Source organism: Pungitius pungitius, chromosome 19, assembly GCF_949316345.1.
Source record: "Pungitius pungitius chromosome 19, fPunPun2.1, whole genome shotgun sequence".
NCBI lineage: Eukaryota > Metazoa > Chordata > Actinopteri > Perciformes > Gasterosteidae > Pungitius > Pungitius pungitius.
The window spans coordinates 8,911,431-8,925,766 of NC_084918.1; the positions used below are offsets into that span (position 1 = coordinate 8,911,431).

The 14,336-nt window shown below is 42.7% G+C and overlaps 1 protein-coding gene across 1 annotated transcript; it reads right to left on the minus strand.

Annotated features, from left to right (window-relative positions):
- Nucleotides 1-842: 842 nt before the first annotated feature.
- tnfrsf11a (tumor necrosis factor receptor superfamily, member 11a, NFKB activator) lies at nt 843-13,148 on the minus strand. Its single transcript, XM_037456689.2, has 10 exons — nt 12,864-13,148; nt 9,245-9,326; nt 8,689-8,814; nt 8,235-8,381; nt 8,056-8,146; nt 7,581-7,657; nt 7,308-7,415; nt 6,981-7,030; nt 5,837-6,803; nt 843-2,660 (listed from the first exon to the last, which is right to left on the minus strand). The coding sequence occupies exons 1-10, from the start codon at nt 12,936-12,938 to the stop codon at nt 2,374-2,376; spliced, it is 2,010 nt and encodes a 669-aa protein (XP_037312586.2). The 5' UTR covers nt 12,939-13,148; the 3' UTR covers nt 843-2,373.
- Between the last annotated feature and the right edge of the window lie 1,188 nt (nt 13,149-14,336).

Consider the following 14,336-nt stretch of genomic DNA (forward strand, 5'->3'; position numbering starts at 1 on the left):
GCGCTATGTAAGGTTTTATCTGCTGGTCCAAGTGAAACTACTTTATTTTCTTTCTGGTGGTTTGATCTGAACCTTTTAATCTCTACAAATGTCCTGCATGCGAATCCTTACCTGAAAAAAGACAGAAACCTTATCTGCTAGATGAAAAATGATCATTGGGGAAATGTATCTTGTAGTAGAGTAAATCATTTTAAGGTGAAATGAAAAACCGGAAATAAACGTGATCCTGCCAGCATGAGGCCATAGTGGATTTTCTGGTGCTTTCCACAGGAAGGTTTAAATTATCACCTGAATTTGAGCTCGGTATCCTAATTGGTGATTGTGGTAACCATGACAGTGTGTTTCACTGCCCTCCCTTCTGAAAACTTGTGTGATGGTAGTAAACGGGTGATATGTTTTTATTGGTTTGCATGAATGAGGACAAAGACTAAGACATGCTTTTAAAAGTGTGATACAAATGTGACAGTCATTGCTTGCCTTGTACAATTATTCAAAGTCACAATTTCAATATCTACTCGTGATTTCTTGCCTTTATTTGTCAGCATGTCTTAAAGTCACCACTAGGGGGCAGACTTCCTACACGTCTCCAGTCAAAGAGGGACAGTTTTCTCCTACATGGAAAGCAGGAGAAAAAGAAAAAGACTGAAATAATTTGAATCTACAGTTAGGGTCTGGGTTGGCCGGGACGCCAGGTCTCATGCAAACCATGTGAAGGCTAGTCATAACTTCCTGTTTTCACAAACAACCATAAAGTGAGCTGAAACGAGATGCACACAGAGACACACACATATAAACACACTCCTGCTGACCCAAACCAAGCCCAAATGAGTGCTGCCGGCTTCTCTCATGTGGTCTCTGTGACGCTGGCTGGTCTGACTGGTTTCCCCTCACAGCTGCTCGCCGTTCACAGGCCTGATGAAAGGCCGCCTGTCCGTCTGTCTGCCCGTTAACACGGGGGCAAACACACACAGGGCCTACCACATTTGCAATTAGCATTGCTCGCGTAGATCATAGATCATGTTTAGGGGAGAAATTACACGCTCTTTGTCATTTTTCAAAACCAGAAAGAGAAACTCGAGATAAAGCAGCAAATGTCTAAAGAGTATTAGATGCAAAACGTTTTTTAATTTCAATCACAAAATTCTTTCAGTCGTTCATTGGAAAGGTTTTGATTGATATTTACATAATAATTGTATCATGGCTACGAGCATATGGCAAGGTTGTATCGAACAGTCCCTTATTGCGTTCTGCCTGCTGTTAATGACGTCTTTTAAAGCATCCGCACCTCAAATCAAATAAGGGCAGGCAAAAAGAGAGATTCATTTTTGATTCACATATATAGATCCCTTTCTTTTGAAATATATACAGACATTAATCACATATCTTCTGAAATAGTACAATTTACTTTTATAAAATAATTAAAATATAAACAGATGGATTTAACTTTTCTTCATGAAGGTTTGTGCATTAAAACATAATGAAACAAAACAAACCAGCAATAAAATAGCTTATCAAATGCACAGCATTTTTCCTTAGACACACACTGCACTTGTGGTGCAATAAGAAGAGGATTTTGAAAAAGTCTACGTAATGGGATAAATAAGCATTGTTCCAAAACTGGATGTGTCTCTTTACTGTAAATTATCTTTTGCCTGTAATCCAAAAAGAAAAAAAACATTCACTCAGTGGATGACCAGATAGTAATGTGGCTTAGGGATTAGATTTCTTCCAAAAAATATTTACTGTCATATCCTGATTTTGTGAGAGCAAATACAATTATTTCCACATGGTGGATATTTTGTTATGCAAGGATACTTTTTTTGAAATGTTAAAAACAAAAATGTACGGACTTCAACCTGGGTAACGCTGTTATATCAACACCCGACTGCAAAATGTTCTTCTTCTCCTGTCACATTTGAACCTTAATTCTGCAACTAATTCTCAACAAATGCCCCATCTTTGTCTGGAATGGAGGGAGTTTCCATTTGAAAGAGCGAGAAGCCTTCCAATGGAAAATGAATAAAGGCGTTTTGGACATGCCTGAGGCAAGATTCATTTGACAAATGAATAAGAAATGATTTAAGCATAGATCTGTAAAAAGTGTCTCTCTCCCCGGCTTCATTTCAAATGGCAGTCTTTCTTTCTTCGTTAACAGCAAGCAGGAATGATATGCAGATTCATTAAGGCTTTTTGTACCATAAGCGAAGACATTAAACCGACAGAATGATCAAAGAGTCATTTTTGCATTTTCTGAATGATTGTCACTGAGATGAGGAATGTTCTGTCCTGGAGGAAAGAAACTTGGCTGCATAGGAGAAGAAGAACGTCCTCAGGATTCTTCTTCTGACAAAACAAACTGCCAGGAGTCACTTTTCACTTCCCCGTCGGACGCTCCTCCATCGCCTCCTGGACGGGCAGCGTCTCGTCTCGCACGGCGCCCCGACTAACGGAGGCCTCGCGCCGCGGCCCCGTGCTGCTCGGCAAAAACGGGGCCGTCTCACTGGACTCCTCCTGGACGGGGCTCCCGAAGGCGTCGCCCTGACCGGCCCCGTCACTCCCCAGAGACGACTGGCCGACGTACACCACGATGACCTCGCCGGTGAAGTTCATCACCTGGCCGCTGGAGATGAAGGTGGTGTTGTGGCTCCCGGACACCTGACCTTCATGGAAAAACACGGGAGGGAGAAAGTCAGATGGTGAGAAGTAGAAGACACACACGGACAGAGTAACAAGAGTGGTAGAGGAACGACAAATGGCGCACTATTTGTGGATCGTATTTTTTTTTCTGCCTTAGAAAAAGTAGGCTGATGTGACAAAAGCCATGGTTTCATGATAAATAACTCACCCCCAACCCTGGTGAGGAAAAATAACGGGTGAAATGATAATTTATTATCAGGAGATCCCCCCCCCCCCTTCTCACCCGCCCAGTCAGATAGATCTTTCCCAAATCGTGATGTCAGAGAAGAAGGGGCTAAATCTTGACCAACCTCAGATGACGAATGGACAGTGGGCGTAATGACCATGCAGGATGACCACAGAGAGGCCACAGCGACACAGACCGCCGTATCACATCCTCTCATTTGTTTCAGCGTCTAGCACTCACAGCGTGAGAAGCTCAGGACCTCTGAAAACGACTCATTTGTCCAGGGTTTAAGGTCTTCCAGACATGAATTAATGTCAAAACATATTCATGCTAACCTTTATTTCCGTCTAGTACTGTGGCGGTGTTTCTCCAGAAGTTACATAAAAACTGCTTTTGTAGGAATTGCAGCGAAACAGGTGAATTGGGAAATATAATGTGTGTGTTTTTCTTTTGTAAGTCGTCTTTCACCACATGAAGCCTCTGGTTCCCTTTCTATTATGCCTCCCGCCCCCCGAGTTTCCAGCCGACGGGATAAGCCGTACCTCAGTGACTCACTGCTCATGCCGGCACACACGCGCACACACACCTTTTACACACACACACACACACACACTGAACAGCACACCTATCCCTATGAAGTTGCAAATGCCGGCAAACACAATCAAAGTGAGTGTGTCTCTGTGTTACCCATCTGAGAGCATTTTCCTGGTATCTCAGCCTGAGAGGCCTAGCTCAAGAAAAATGTCGATTCACCACAAGTTTTATAACAAAGCTCTGTGGAATCTGCTTTGGTTCTTCAGCTGAGCGGATTTTCCTGGATGCCCAGCAATTGCGTGCTGACAAGAGTTTTTGAACCAAAGACTAAAGTTGAACTTGTGTGTCCCTCTGTTCTTCTCGTTCTCAGTGAAAACCACAACTGTACACAGTTCCCTGCCAAATCGTTCTCATTTCACCTGGACAGCTGCCAGTTTGATTCCTCGACCAGTAAAACATATCTGGGTCATTACTACTTTTGATGTGTCCTCTTTGCACAAATGTATTTAACATCCCAAAACCCGAAGCTGAGCTCAACATACAACTGACAATGTCTCACAATTAAAAATAGATAGGTTGCAGGAAATCCATTTAATCACCTGTGATTACTGCATGATGGGAAATGGGATAATTAAAGAGCCAACTCATCAGTGAGAGTCAAAATGTTTGTGTGTCAGTGTGTTTTTTTTTCTTCTTTTTTTCTGGGCTGGGCAGACCTATAAAAACAAGCTGCGCACATCTTTCTTCAATTAAAGCTGTGGTCATTTTGCGCAACCCTATGGAACTCTGGGTAAACAGGAGCTTTGTAGATGGCGTGTTCCAGATTGGCACACACACAAACACACAACACTATATGAGTGTGGTTCTGGTGGTTCACTGGTTCATCAAACACAGATCTAATTCCTGCTTTCTGTGTGGTCCCCTTTAATCCAGGGTCAAACTATCCAGACTGCATATCAAATATATTTCTTGGAAACAATCACACACCTTTTCTTTGTTTATATTGTGAAACCAATCTTCTGTTTTAAGTTGTGTTCCACGCGTTCGCCTAATAATACCTCAGTCTGTGTAGTGATGGGACCGTTGTCATAATACAGCTTTTACAACTAACCATAGCCACTCAGTGTTCAGGCACAACACATAAATATGTTTCCCAGAGCTTTGTCTTTTTTGGCAGTGTGTAAAGGTCTCAATGAGAACAATACATGTTCAACTGTGTGACACTCAAAGTTTCCATTCAAACCAACCCAGGATTCGTTGTGTTGTTTTTGGTGGCCAGTCCCACCTATTCGGCAGAAAGAGAGCCCCAATCCAATGTCCAATCATGAATGTGAATGACACTGTGGCAATACAGTGGTTGTGACTGACTCACAAACAAATAACTAAGAACCCAATCTGGCAAACACAGCTGCGGTCCGACCGTCTTTGTAAGGAGCCACTATCCCCAGTGCTCTTAGTTTCCAGTGACATTGTTGGGTGGTCATGGCAAAAGTATTCAGGAAATATCTATCTCCACAGCTTCTTCTTTTACGTCCCAGGAGAGTTGACTTTCTGGGAATCAAAGCACATACGTGTGGAAGCCCATTTCTACCATGGACCAACATTTGGTTATGATCATCAACAATGTGAAGATTATGAGATACTAAATCACAACTATGAGATCAACTTTCCAAGTCAGGATTATACAATAATAATTTAGTATTTAGATTTTCTTTTCCAAAGCTTCTTTTTTTATGACACTATACTATGACATTTCTATGGCAGCACTACAATATGAAGCTCGTGGCTTTTTAATACCATAAAGTATTATGAATTCTTTATGACACACTATACTATTGGTTCTTTATTACTTTTTCATGGCATTAAACATGCTACAATACAACTTTTTATACATTTTAAATGGCACACTATTAGACAACTTGTTTTATCCCCTTTTAGTGTGTTCTATACTTTTTGTTACTTTATTACCGTTTTCATGGCATATGGTAAATCAGTTTCACTATAGAATACAATTCATATGGCATTTTATATAAAAAGTTACTTTTTAATTACATACTACGATGCCTACAAATTTAGGAATATAGTATGAGAATATTTTTCATAATTTTCTTATGACCTACTATACTATGACTCACTGATGTCCTTTGATGGCATACTATATACTATGACTCTTTTATGGCATACTATATACTATGACTCTTTTATGGCATACTATATACTATGACTCTTTTATGGCATACTATATACCATGACTCTTTGATGGCATACTATATACTATGACTCTTTGATGGCATACTACATACTATGACTCTTTGATGGCATACTATATACTATGACTCTTTTATGGCATACTATATACTATGACTCTTTGATGGCATACTACATACTATGACTCTTTGATGGCATACTACACAGCACGAGTGTCACATGTTCACCCACCTGAGGTAAGAGTTGGTTCAGTCAGCTGACTATGGAGGCTCTCAGGTGAACACTCAAGATCTAACTCTCCAGAAGAGAGTTTTAATCCCTTGCTACGCTCCCAGCAGAGTCCTTGGCCGAGCTCCGGGCTCGAGGCCTCAGGGGGCTTCTCCAGGTGGAGATCTCCAACAGACGAGGAAGTCATCAAGGGGCTGACGGAGATCATCGCGGAGGGGGCACTGCTCTCTGTGGCGGGGGGGTCTGCGCTTGCCAGTCTGTATGATTCCTCCCGCTTCACCAGTGGCCTGTCAGTCAGGTGAGGTTTGAAATCTGACCTCGTCTGAGCTTGAGACAGCGGCAGGCAGAGTTCAGGAAGTGTACTGGGTTGAGGTACGACGGAGGAGATGTGGAGGAGTGGAGGAGAAAGCTGTGCGAGTGATGCAACACCGGTTTCCCTCTTGGTCAAAATGATCTTTCCTAGATTTCCATCTCCGTTTCCTCCGTTGCTGTCTGCCCTCGCACTCCCACTATTCTCCTCTCTCCCGCTCTCATCAGCCTCCCTTTCTCCATCCGGCCCTCTACACGAGCAGGTTCCTGGAGTCCCGCAGCTGACGGCCTGGCTACAGTCCTCGTTCTCCCCTACTTCCAGGGGTTCGCGGATAGGAATGAGACAAATGCAAGAACCAGCCAAAAGAGGAGACACACTGACAACCTCGTCTTCTTCTGACACTTCCTCAGGTTCTCCAGGCCCTTCGCTCCGATTCTCCATCGCTGACTTCCCCTTGGTGCCTTCTTCCTCCGTCCTTTCCCCTGTTAAGGGCAGCGAGACCTTGACATCGGGAACGGATATGGGAAAGGTGCAAGGCTGCCCGTCGGCGGGGCAGTGGGGGGCTTGGTAGATGAGTTTGGTCGTATCACACGGTGTATATTTGGGGCACCCTACTAATCCTCCTCCAGCTCCACTGTGGTAAAGAGGGGCCAAAGTCTCCTAGATGAGCAGAGAGAAATGGGCATTGTGAGCTATGTTCATCATTAGCATAATTTGTATGAAATACAGCTTTTTGTGTTTCTAATCATAAAAAACATCAACAAGTGGCTGGGCTAACTTGCAATAACTTTGAATGTAGTGTGTTGTCATAGCCTTTGAAACAAAACTCCACTTTACCTGTTGTATCCTCGTCCTCTTCAGATTCTGGACACAGGATCGCAGATTTACTAGAATCATAAGCAGTGGTAGGAATCTTAATTATTTCTGGTGAAGATGTACTGCAAAAAGGTTAATGAACCCCATAAGTGATCATTTAGGATCGGGTTAAACAGGCACTACAATGTTCTGAAAGATGTCCCTTTCACTCACTGAGGTAATATTAATGCATATCTGTTTTTGAACCAATGTCTACAGTGTATGACACTGTATCAGTGTATCTTATAAATAAAGACAATGAAACATCATAGCTAGAAATGAACTTCAAGATATGTGACAGTGACTAACCAGACAATAATTTCAGCTTGTCCTTGTAGCAGAAGAGGAGCAGGATGAGGAGAGAGAGAACCGTGATGACTGACAGCACGGAGACAATAAGCCAGGAGGGTGCTGCACCTGCAAGGAAGAGCAGCTTAGAGCTAACTTCCATCGGCCGAATATACAACAATTAAGGAATATACAGACGAATCACACAACCTCTGTGTCTCTTTATTAGGAGTGGTTGATTATATGCATTACATTGGCTCTGCATGGTGACAGCCTGCAGTGACGGTGTCTTACCAGAGACAGGTGGTCCACACACTGCGTCCGCCTCAGCGCTGCCCGGCTGTGTTTCAGTCCTTTCCTTGGCTTTACAACTAGGACAGAGGATGAAATCACTAACACGCAGAGTCACAGGCAATACTTCTTCAACGGGACTTTTTTTTTTTTTTCCTCTAAAATTTACATGCCAACCAGAGAGAATCTACTGATGAATCTGCAATGACGAAGGTCCGAAAAGGGAACAGATGGAGAGAAAAAACAAAATTCTCCCTCCCGATGACGATGGAGACATCGTCATTAGGGGTCAGAGCGGCAGTGGAAGCTTTTCTGATCAGGGGTTCCAGGGGAAGTGGTGTGAGTGTTACTCATAACAGCTGACTAACCATTTGCATTTTCCATTCATGATTCCAGGCTAATATCTATGTGTGTGTGTGTGTGTGTGTGTGTGTGTGTGTGTGTGTGTGTGTGTTTGTGTGTGGATGTAAACACTCACTTAGTCCATCGTTTGCATTGTTCCTCGCTATTTTCATCAGAGAAGAAGCCTTTCTTACACGCAACACATATCTTCCTCCCAATGGTGGACTCTAAAATCAATGATGAATTGCAACAAAGTTCTCAGTGACACTCTCGGTTTCTTAAGCGTTTGAGGTGTTTTGTGTTCATTTGTCTCACCGGGGTCCACCTCGAGTCCGAATCCGATGTCGCAGGTGGGTATCTTCTCACAGAACTCGCAGTTGATGGGGTGGCATTGATAGTCCTTTTTGCAGCGACACGGCTCCTCTGCCACAAGGTTTTTTCTCCTCGGCATAAAATACTTACCTGGCAGGTAAAAGTATTTTAGTGCAAAAGTAGGTCCAAAGCATTGAAGAAATGTTTGCGTGATCTAAATCGTTTTTTAACACTAGAATCACTACAACAGCACTACAATCATGAATCTTAACTTGCTCTGTTATAGAGCTTTAGACTAAGAGGGGTTTGGTTTTTTGTTCTCTAAAGTAGAGAAAAAAGCGGTGGACGCCAGATATTTTTAAAGTATGATCCTATACTTTAACATTTCTATTGTTAAGGCGTAAGAAGCAGAAGCGTTTCACTGGTTGATGAAGATCTCCAGACGGCTGGTACTGACCTTGGTCACAGTACTTCTGCTTAATACAGTGCGTGTCTTCAGTCCAGCCAGGCTGGTATTCATCCACATTACAACTAACACATGTAGTGGATTTGGAGTTGGTGCAGTCCAAAGACACACGGGAGCCTAACCAAAAAGAAGAAGAAAAAAAAATAATGAGTGAGAAAGAGACAGTCGGATGAACAAGACAGATGAAGTTAACAACCTGAAAATAACCACATAATCAATATAAACTTAATGGAAGAAGAATGAAAGAAAAACTAAATTGGCTAAATTCATGCCATGTTTCTCTTAAAATGAATGGGTGTATTATAGTGGACCAAATGTCAACGCAAATCCTTGTGTAATGTGTGTGGTTGTGAAAACACATGTACGTCTGAGCATTTTCTGGCCAAAATGTTCCTTTTTTAAACATTCTTCCTCTTTTCATTGAGGATATTTGTGAATGGAAATCGAATTGTTATTTTATGCTGTTTTCGTTGCGTAAACCAGCTTTGAATAATGCACACTCTATATTCTTATGTTGGACTTCTTGTGTGTGTGTGTGTGCTGTTACCTGGTTTACACTTGTCGCAGCATCTGGAGGGTTTATTTTCTGGAGAATATTGTGTTTCATTACAAGATTTGGAGACAGCATCCTAAAAAAAATATCAGGAAATTTAAAAAAAACAGTTTTGCTTTTAATGGGACAGAAAACAAAAAAGTCTAAATCCTTTAACAACACATATTAAGAGGATATTATTTATATATATTTTCATGAGAACTATAATTTCTTCTAAAGAAAAGCTAAAACATCTTCTGCCTCTTTCCTAAATTCAGGCCACACTTTTCTCTTCTCTTCTCCTTCTACGGTTCATCTTTCAAATCTGCATAGGATATTTTCAGATGGTGGTGAGTAATGAGAGGAAGAGTATGGTTAAATATCTCCAAGACATGCCCAAGAATTCTTTCCATACTCTCAGAAACAGCTGACCACAGCACAGCAGCACGACCTCCAAACCAGCAAACCAAACCCCAATAGCAACCAGTTACATAAAGAGTACTAACTGGATCCTAATGCAACCCTCTTCAGTCAGCTTCAAATCTAAAACAGATATTGCAGTTATAAAAACAAAAGTGAGGCAGCAGTTAAGAAAAACAGAGAATGAATAATATTCTAACTTGATATGATGCGGAGTCCTTACTGTGGAGTGCTGGAGCTTTAGTTGGAAGGAGCATGGAAGTGCATAAATGGAAACGCTCATTAAATAAGGCGATCAAGGAAAGCCGTGCAGACTCTCACAAGCTGTACACATCCTCCCGCCAACCTAAATTAGGGGTCGGTGAACGCCTAGCCACATTGCTGAATTAGAGAATCTGGCTGTTATGACAGAAGCTATGCCAAAGCCACAGCTCTCTCTCTATATATATATATATATATATATATATATATATATATACACACATGTATATATACACATGTAAAAAAAAACACAACCTATAGGCCTGACTGCACTCTGACCTGGGATCAACCTTCTACTTTTTCCTCCACTCAGCCCTTCAGAAAGCGTCTTTTCCCCATGAAATGATATGCAAATCCAGTCATTCATTTTGAACAAATGCTCCAGTTAAAACAGGATACACTCCTGCTCCTTTCAGAGGCCACCTTCATTCATCATGTCAATGACAAACCGCTCTTTTCTTTCCACCTGTCTGACTGTAACTCAAGGGCACAATACTATTAGATCAGATAAGAACATCTGCACACCCTGTTCTCTTCTTTCTCGTGTTGTTTATTCCTTACACCTCCACATAAACTCTGCTTATCTCAGAGTCTGTTTGTCTGGACCCCAGGCTTCAAGAGCACCCCAACAACACTGGAGCATTTAATTAACTCCATTAAGCCTCTCACACATCAACCATGTCTTTGTTTTAGAACGTAACCAGAGGGATCATGATGCACAGCAGTCACGGCTGTGGACCGCAGCACTAACAAGCACCATATGCTGCAGCAGAGAAGTGACAGAAGAAAGGAAAGGTTCCCAGGCTGAGAGCTTCACAGCTTGTTTACTCTACAGAGGTGGATGGATAGATCGACCGAGATGTGGAGACACAAAAGATGCTGGTGGTCAATCCACTCGGAGGAAGCCAAAAGAATGGCGGGAATTGTATTTTTGTTACCGCCACATCTAAATATTGGGTGTCAGTTATGCGAGGCAGTATGTTTCGACTCCTTAAATATAAATGTAAGAGGAAAAGAGCGGATCCACCCTATATGATTATAGGTTATGTTGACTGTCAAGATGGAATATCCAACCTCAAATCTAACTTTATCTGCTCTAGGGATTCAAACATACACTTGTGTTTGAGTGTGTGAGGCTGACAGAAAGTGTGAAGAAATACATGTGGGAGGGAAAAGGGGAAATAATCATAAAATAAAGACCAACAGGCATCGAGTGTCCTGTGATGGGAAGTAATACCATGTTAACTTATCTGGAAAAGCATTTTCCTGATGTTGATAGCAAAGAGGGGTGTGATGCAGAGTACATTCCATTTCTCTGAGAATTTGCATAACGGCCACGGCACCCGTTGGCAATGAGCCAGGAGAAGCACAGCGTGACGTTATTCGCGGTGAGGGGAAAGCGTAACGCAAACTGGAATCTTGGTACAATGTTTGCACCTGGGATTAGCACAACAAACAAACACAGCTAACCATGATGTTTGCATTGTCTTATCTTTAAAAGTGGTTGTGATTTTTTTTAATGTCCAAGGAAGAACAGAGCTTGCAAGCTGATGGAAGATAATTCTTCATCCAACCATTGTCTGTGCTAATTGTTTTTGATTAAAGACAGAGCTCAACAAGGGTGTGGTAAAGGTGCATCTTAGACTGTCTCCACACACAGCTCTATTGTTTATCTATTGGATAACTGTTTATACAGTTAAATCAAGTTTGGAGGCCTGAGGCAAGGATTTGTTTTTTTGTTAGTGGGTTAGAAAATAATCTCTTGATAGACTAGATGATCGCAATAAAGAAAGGTATATAGGAATATTAGATGGAGGGAGACGGCAGAGCGGCAGTAAGAGATTGCAGATGGATAAATATTGCATAATAGATGATCAGATGCATAAATGGCTATAATAAAAAGTACAGTCATGTGATAGAAGCAAATCAATAAATCCACTAAATCTCAGTTCATTCATGATCTATTATATCCATTGACTTTTAAGTCACAGACATCTTGAAGCAATTTTGTATTGCTCAATGTTTGAAATGAATTTGGAATTGACTGAGTTAGGGTTTAAAAACAAAAAAATGAAGGGGAATTTTTTTAGGGGATTCTGTGAGTCAGTAATGGCAGCACACCTACACACATGGGGAGAACAAACCAACGCCAAAAGCTTTCATTGCCACCTTAAAAACGCAGATGAAAGAAACTTCTTCCCTTCGCACATTGTTAGTAGAATATAGCTCAAACACGACTTTGAATTTGACACCATCGTTCTCTCTCTCTCTCTCTCTCTCTCTGGATGCGTGCGTGGACAACATACGGGTCCCTGCTTAAGCGCGATCTCTCTTGCAACACACCTCGGTGAAGCGCAGCAGAACACAACCCAAAATAAATAGCGTCTGTATTCCAAGTCACAACGGGGCAGGCTTAACGGGTAGTGCGGGCGGGGCTGGTGCCCAGCAGTCCCACCACTGCGAGCACATCTCAGGGCCCGCTTCCACCTGGACGCAGGTAGCTGTCTTGACTTGACGGCAACGTGGACAACAGCACGCCGCGGGTCATTCGCTGCAACAATCGATCTGTGTTGAAGTGGGGGGGGGGGGGGGGGGGGGGGGGGGCGGCATCTGGCTCTAACGCGAGATGATGCTCGCTGGCGGGAGAAGAGAGTCCAGCATCCAGCGGGGATTTGGAGTTCCAAAACACAGACGAGGTGGATTCACCCCCAAACACAATCCCCCCCTTAGATCCCCCTCCCTCTCATACTGTTGGGGTGACACATCATCCGGTTTACTGTCTCCCCTCCGTTCGGCATCTTTTCACGCAAGATAAAATATCATCATTTTCACAATTTACTCAATTCTCCTGAAACGCATCGCCTAACAGAGTGTGCAGTAATGATCAACTCCCTTCACTAGAAACAGTATGTTGTCAGATAACTTTATTGTATTGTGTTATTTTGTATTTTACCTGCGCGTAAAAGGCGACGAGGACGCACGTTATCCAGACTCGGACTATCCAACGTGTAGAACTCTTCGACCTCATCTCTGCTGGTGAATTTAGATCACTTCAGAGGAAAACTTCAGAGCCTAGAAGACGACCCTCCACACCGAGATCCAGTTCTTCTTCTTCTTCAGATTCATTCACAGTAAATCACTTTTTCTTGTGCGCGGGGCCTCCACGCCGTCTCACAGGGCATTATTGCGCCTTCATTCATCGGGCAGCTGCAGCGACCGACTTTCCTCTCATCCTTCTGCGATCACCCACGCATTGTGGAGTGAGCTGCATGCAACAGCTTGTAAAAGCTGACTGACTCGAGGGAGGGAGGAGAGGAGAGGACTCCTCCCACGTCGCTGTACTCTGAGTGTGTGTCGGTTCCCACTGCTTTGTCCCACCTTTCAGCAAAGATCTGTTTATCTAAACGAATGTGTGACAGTTAAGAGTCCGCGTCCCTGATTGTCCTCTGTTGTGGTGTATGAGATTATCCTTAAATGTATAAACACTGGTATTCGTACTTCCACAATAAGTTTGCGTGATGACCCGCACGGCTTATTTTGAGGGAGTTTCTCCAATGGCACTTCTTGAGTGATGCGCTAAACAAATTAACACACATACTTGGGATTAATTAACTGCCACATTTCTGCAGCCTGAAAAACACATTCATTGTAGAGCATTGTGACGCACCCCCCGGCAGAAAGAGAGAACAAGCAATGGATTTGCATAGCAGATAAGACCCAGCCTACCTTGGCAGGTCAAAAGGGGCAGGTTTGGGAAAAAATGTTCTCTTCAATTTGACAGTTATGCAAATATTATGCAAAAAAAGGGGTTCAAAGAAATGAAGCAATCCGTTTTTCCTTGAAAAGAATTCTAAAACTAGAGAAAGACAAATCATTCTTGAAGTGGCCACTCAGATGTCTGTTACTGTGCAGCACTCTTTGCACATATGCTATTCTACACGTTTCCATTAAGCCACACGTGCCAAATTGACGCGTCGACAAAAACTCATAAAAAGTTCAATTGAGGGAGAAAGAGGAAGAATAATGAGGCTTTTGGGCTGAGTCTGAGGAACGGGGCTCTCTCTCCTCCCTCCCCCCCATTCCTCCACTCTTCCTGTAAAAACATGCTGAGAGAAGCTGTTTTGTGGTGCAGCCTCTGCAGCTCGCGCGGTGGTAATTAAACGCCGGATTAGACTCTCAAAGCAATCAGAAACCTCAGCTTGACCCTGAAGGCACCCCAAAAAACTTCACACAAAAGTCAACATCAAGACTAAACTGACCACATCGAGAACTCGCCGTTTCAAAGTAACTGAGGTTGTTTTGATGTGTACAAAAATGTAGATCCACTGCAGGTGGACACCATGTTGGTTCACAAGAACCCCACTTAAGAGGACCTGGGTCAGAGCTGGCTGTAAAAAAAACAAAAAAAACATTACAGTTCAAGTAC